General features: G+C 32.6%; 1 protein-coding gene across 1 annotated transcript; it reads left to right on the top strand.

Annotated features, from left to right (window-relative positions):
* Positions 1–972: 972 nt before the first annotated feature.
* Positions 973–4,594, top strand: LOC113873396 (receptor-like protein EIX2). The gene is made up of 2 exons (XM_027511497.1): positions 973–1,693; positions 1,776–4,594. The coding sequence occupies exons 1-2, from the start codon at positions 1,016–1,018 to the stop codon at positions 4,437–4,439; spliced, it is 3,342 nt and encodes a 1,113-aa protein (XP_027367298.1). The 5' UTR covers positions 973–1,015; the 3' UTR covers positions 4,440–4,594.
* Positions 4,595–6,144: the final 1,550 nt, after the last annotated feature.

Consider the following 6,144-nt stretch of genomic DNA (forward strand, 5'->3'; position numbering starts at 1 on the left):
AATATTTCATAACTTAGTTTTTCCCAGTAATTCTCAAGCATTTGGGTCTATTTCATTTGCTCAAACAGCCACAAAGTTCAACGCAAAAAATTTCTCGCGCATTAACGCCCTTTACCACTTCTCTATCAATTTGATTGAACTTTTTCCTGATGTGAAGTCTCGTCCATTTCCTTACGCATATGAATTACTTCCACACGTCGACGACTGAGTGTAGTTACCCAAATTATATTTTGTAATAAATTGTTTCTGATTATTCTAAGCTAGAGTTAATTTTGTTCTTAAAAACACATGATTAAAAACAGAACAGGGAATGCAATTTTTGCTTCTGTATATATGTGTGCGTGATTTATTTTTCAATTTTTGAATTTTCAATTCAATGTTTACAATTTATATTAGTTTGAAATAATTTAAGAATGCCTACTATTAATGTGGTCACCAAGTCAATGTCTTTGTCTATTAACCAGAGAAATCTAAGAATTTTTATATTTGTGCTTGCTCTAGTACTAAAACATTTGAGAGAGCATTTTATATTCTTCTAAAAATCGAATTTTTCTTTTAAAATGAGTGAATTGAATTAATTTTGAATAAACCTAGATGAAAATTAAAGAATATTACAAATTTATTTTGGTTGCAAATCTTTTGGATCTCACACTATACAAGACCATAGGATAATTTGTACAGAACACTAGAGCAGGGCACCTTAAAGGCAAACGAAAAGTCTAATGCAGAAATTTCTGGTGCATTGAAGCAGTTTACTTTCCACATCAGCTTCATTAATCCCTTCCACACTTGGAGTAGACGAATATGGCGGTTGACTGAAAATGTGGTCGGTCTTCCACTAGGGTGACTGAAAAAGTAAACGGATTTTATTTTAAGTTTGATATGAACTTGAAGTTTGACTTGACATGAGATCAGATAAGATGATAATCGAAACATTCAAGTGAAAGGCATCATCCAAAAACATTCATACATCGAAACCATTCCTAGTTATGGTACTTGTTTTGTTTTCCCAAACATGAGAAGTTACGTGAGTGCTGCATTTGCGTTCCTCTTGCTATTGGTTGAAATAATTGCACAAATTCAATTATGTTTGTCTGCAAATTCAACCGTATCCTGCATAGAACGAGAGAGAGTAGCTCTTATCAATTTCAAAGAGTCCCTCCTCGATCTATCAAATAGGCTTTCCTCTTGGGAAGGTACTGATTGTTGCCAATGGGAGGGAATAGGATGCGACGATGTCTCTGGACATGTTGTCAAACTTGATCTCCAGAACCCTTGTGCCTGGTTAACAGAAGATTTCATTATGCCAGTAAGAGAATTAGTGATGCTAAGAGAGTGTGACAATCCCGTGGAGAAACTTGGGTTAAAAGGTCCTCATATTAATTTGAGCCTGTTGCAGTTGGAATACTTGACATATTTGGACCTCAGTGGAAATGATTTCAATTCCAGTCCAATACCAATGTTCTTTGGTTCCATGCAACACCTTGAGTATCTATCTCTCTATTTTGCTAATTTTGGCTGGAAAGTTCCCTCCAGTTTGGGAAATCTTAAGAAGTTGTACCTTCTTGATCTCGGTTTCAATAATTTTGATATACAAAACAACGACTTTAATTGGATCTCTCAACTTGAGTCGCTAGAACACCTTGGCATGAGTGGGGTTTATAATGATGGGGACACACACAATTTGTTCCAGGTACTAACCACGGTTCCTTCCTTGTTTTTATGTATTTACTTGTGTTATTGTTAACTAACTTGTTCTTCACAATGTTTTCCAGAACATGTCATCGCTTTCATATCTTGATCTATCATACAATGACCTTGGTCCAATTCCTGATGCTATCAGAAACATGACTTCCATTCAATTCATTTACCTTTCTCATAACAATATCACTTCAATTCCATCATGGTTTCGTAGCTTCAACAAACTTGTGCGTCTTGATCTTTCGGTCAATGGGCTTCATGGTCCAATTCCTGATGCTTTCCGGAACTTGACTTCTCTTCAGTTCCTTTACCTTTCTGAAAACGGCTTCACTTCAGTTCCTTCATGGTTTTCTGAGTTGAAAAAACTTGTCTATGTTTACCTTGATTACAATGAACTGACACTTATGGAGTGCTCTCTTTCATCAATTCTCGAAAACATGTGTCATCTAAAGATCTTGTATTTATCAAGTAACAAGCTTCAAGGAAAACCATTTGGAAGCTACGAATTATCTGGATGCATTAGGTATGATTTGGAGGTACTGTATTTAGACAGTAATGAATTCAGTGACGGCTTGCCAGCTTGGTTGGGGCAACTTGAAAATCTGAAGTACCTTGATCTCAATTCAAATTTTTTCCATGGGCTCATTCCCTCCTCTCTAGGAAAACTATCAAAGTTGGAAGTACTCGATCTGTCTTACAATAAGATGAATGGGACCTTTCCAGGTAACATTGCACAACTTGTTAATTTAACTCGATTAAACTTCCGTTCTAATAAATTCAATGGTTTTATCCCTCAAAGCCTTAGGGGACTTGTAAATCTACAATATCTTGATCTTTCAAACAATTTTTACAGTGGAACCATCCTTCAAAGCCTAGGGGAGCTTGTAAATCTATATTATCTTGATCTTTCAAACAATTCTTTCGATGGTTCCATTGGTCAAACTCTCACTCAACTTGTCAATTTAAATTTTGTATCCATTTCTTCTAATAAATTCTATGGTTTTATCCCTCAAAACCTAAGTAAACTTGTCAATTTATATACGTTATCCATTTCTTCAAATAAATTCAAAGGTTTTATCCCTCAAAGCCTAGGGGAGCTTTTAAATCTTCAATACCTTGATCTTTCAAACAATTTTCTCAGTGGTCCCATTCCTCGAAGCCTCAGCCAACTTGTCTATTTATATTGCTTACGTCTTTCTTCTAATAAATTATATGGTTTCATCCCTCAAAGTCTAGGGGAGCTTGTAAATCTAGACTATCTTGATATTTCAAACAATTCTTTGAATGGCCCCATTCCTCGAAGTCTCTGTCAACTTCCATATTTGGCTTACTTGGATCTTTCTTCAAATAAGTTGGACGGAATAATTTCTTTAGGACATGAACGGTCTTCAATTGCTACAAATATGGAGTATTTGAATCTCGCCAATAACCAAATCAGTGGTTCTCTTCAACAAAATATTGGGCACATAATGCCAAAGTTACTGAACTTGATTCTTGGAAATAACCTCATAAATGGTTCCATACCAATCTCGTTATGCCAAACTCGTCTATACAGCCTTGACCTTTCAAAGAATAACTTATCTGGTGAAATTCCAAATTGTTGGAAGCAAAATGAGGGATGGGAATGGGTAGAAATAAATTTGTCATACAACAAGCTATCGGGTGCGTTTCCAAGCTCATTCGTGAATCTTTCCTCATTGTTATGGTTGCATTTGAACAATAACAGTCTTCAAGGGGAGCTTCCAATGTCTTTGAGAAATTTGAAGCAATTGCTGATTCTGGATCTCGGTGAGAATCACCTTTCTGGGAGTATACCATCATGGAATAATAACTCTTTTCCTTCACTACAAATTCTTAGATTGCGGCAAAACATGTTGAACGGTAGCATTCCATCACAACTATGCCAACTCACAACATTGCAAATTTTGGACCTTTCCCGTAATAAATTAGGTGGTCTAATACCGGGGTGCATAGGCAATATTAGAGGAATGACTCTAAACAAGCCATTAGATGATGTTCTAAAGCCGCCAATTAATGAGTCTGCATGGTCTAATGAGGAAGTCAAAGAAGTCATGAAAGGAAAGGAACTTGATTACATCAAAATCTTGAAGTTAGTGGTAAACATAGACTTGTCAGAAAATAATTTGGTTGGATCCATTCCAAATGAAATAACTTGGCTCACTGGATTGCATGGCTTGAATTTGGCAAACAATCGTTTGAAAGGACAGATCCCTAAGATGATAGGGGATATGAAATCACTGGAATCATTGGATGTGTCACATAACCTCCTTTCAGGCACAATTCCAAATAGCATGATAGCATTAACTTCACTGAGTCATTTAAACTTGTCGAACAATAACCTTTCAGGACCAATTCCCAAAGATAACCACTTCTTAACTCTAAATGACCCATCTATTTATGCTGAAAACCCGTATCTTTGTGGATCTCCAATTATAAAAAAATGTCCTGGTGCTGATTTGCATCGAGATCCTGAAAGCAAAGGTAGTGAAGACGATGAGAAAGATAAAGTAGAAAAAATATGGTTCTTCTTTGTCACAGCAGTTGGCTTTGTAATTGGTTTTTGGGGAGTTATTGGTGTCTTGTTGCTGAAGAAGAGTCTTAGACGTGCTTACTTTAGATGGGGAGAGGAGAAGGCAGACGAGATTTATGTGGCATTGGTAATAAAAATGGCAAAGTTGAAGAAGTTGATGGTGATGAGAAATTGCATTCATGGGTGACTGTTGTTTCTTTATTCTCTCTTTTTGTAAAATGTTTCTGCAGCAAAGTTGAATTACGTTGCTTTCTTTTATTTGCTTTCTAATTTTATCTTTTACAGTGTTTGGCTATTGTGATTTTAAACTTGCACTGAATAATTGCATATTTTTCATTTGACCAATCAGTAGACTCCAGCTGAACCTTTTAATCTGTTCACATATAAGCTTAGAGAAATCCTTCATTGTCTTCTATTACCAGCGATTAGTATTGAAAATAAATAAATAACTATATGCAGTTAATAGTTCACGCAATCACATCACACACTATTATACTTAAGATGATCCTGCACTTTCTTAAGATGATTTCAAGTCCCACGATGTTTTGCTAGACGACAATTTCAACATTCGTTTTTCTTTCCTCAAATTCTTTTTTTTGCCACTAGTTATATTTATATCCATGAAAATCTGCTCCTTTTACTTGGATATTTTAGATTTCAACTGAATAGAAATTGTTCTTAAAGTTACTTTTAAATTTTTTTCCTTTTTATTATTTGAAATTTTTTTATACTCTTGTGATGCTAACAATTCAATATATAGTATCTGACTCCGCACTTATGTGAAAATGTTTGGAGTGGAGTTAGACTTGCAATAATGCATTACCTTATGTATATAAATAGTTGCATGGAATATTACATGTCGAAGAAGAAGATGAATAGCGTAAAATAATATATAAAAATTATTAATAAAATTAACGTTTTTAAAAGAAAAATAAATTTAAAATATTTTTAGAAGTTAAAGAATCAAAATAAATCAAAATAAAATTAAAAGATGAAATCGAATTTTATTCTTAAATTAGAAGATAAAAACACTAATTTTTTTCTTTAATATATGTATAGAATAATTTATTTAAAATTTTAATTATAAATAAACTTATGATATGTGTATTACAGTACAAGTAAATAGATATCGATACTGTAATTTTTGTACCTGTACTTGTAACTAACAAATTTTACAAATATTTATTCATATTTGTATCCTAATCCATTAAGCGTATATTTATAGATTTTTTGTTTTCAGTATTCCAAACATTGACAAGAGGTTGAGAAAAGACTATATTCCATATTTGTCTTGAGATTTTTTTTAATACTCAATTAAAAAAATTCATAGTTTTTGGTTCGAACTGAACATGTCCAGTCCTTGGTTGGGCAATAAAAAAAATGCGGTGGATTTAATAATAATAATAAGAGTATTACTAACGAGTTGTTTAAAAGTATTGATTGAAAATTTATAAATGATTTTTATATCAAAAACTAGATGCAACTTAGTAATATTGTTTTATATTTTTTCTACTTTTATGTTTTTAACTAGTATTTTCAAGATACTTGCTAATTTTTTTAAGTGGTTAATTTTAATTTAAAAAAAATATTTGGCACATGATATTCAAAGTTAGAAAATAATTACTGAATATACTTTTACGACACAAATGGTGAAAAAGATAGATCAACTGATCAATTAACAGATATAGTGTAAAATTGTATATTAAATCTTCGTATTTATAATATTATTTTAATTTTTTAAAAGTGATATTTAAATAAACAGTGTGCACTTTAATAAAATAAAAAATATATAGTGAGAAGTGTGTTCGATTACTATTTTGAAAACAGTTTTCTATTTTTAAAAATAAATTTCAATACAAATTTATACTAGAATTTATGTTTTTAAAATAATA

This window comes from Abrus precatorius, unplaced genomic scaffold, assembly GCF_003935025.1.
Source record: "Abrus precatorius isolate BTA unplaced genomic scaffold, Abrus_2018 Scaffold7, whole genome shotgun sequence".
Lineage (NCBI taxonomy): Eukaryota > Viridiplantae > Streptophyta > Magnoliopsida > Fabales > Fabaceae > Abrus > Abrus precatorius.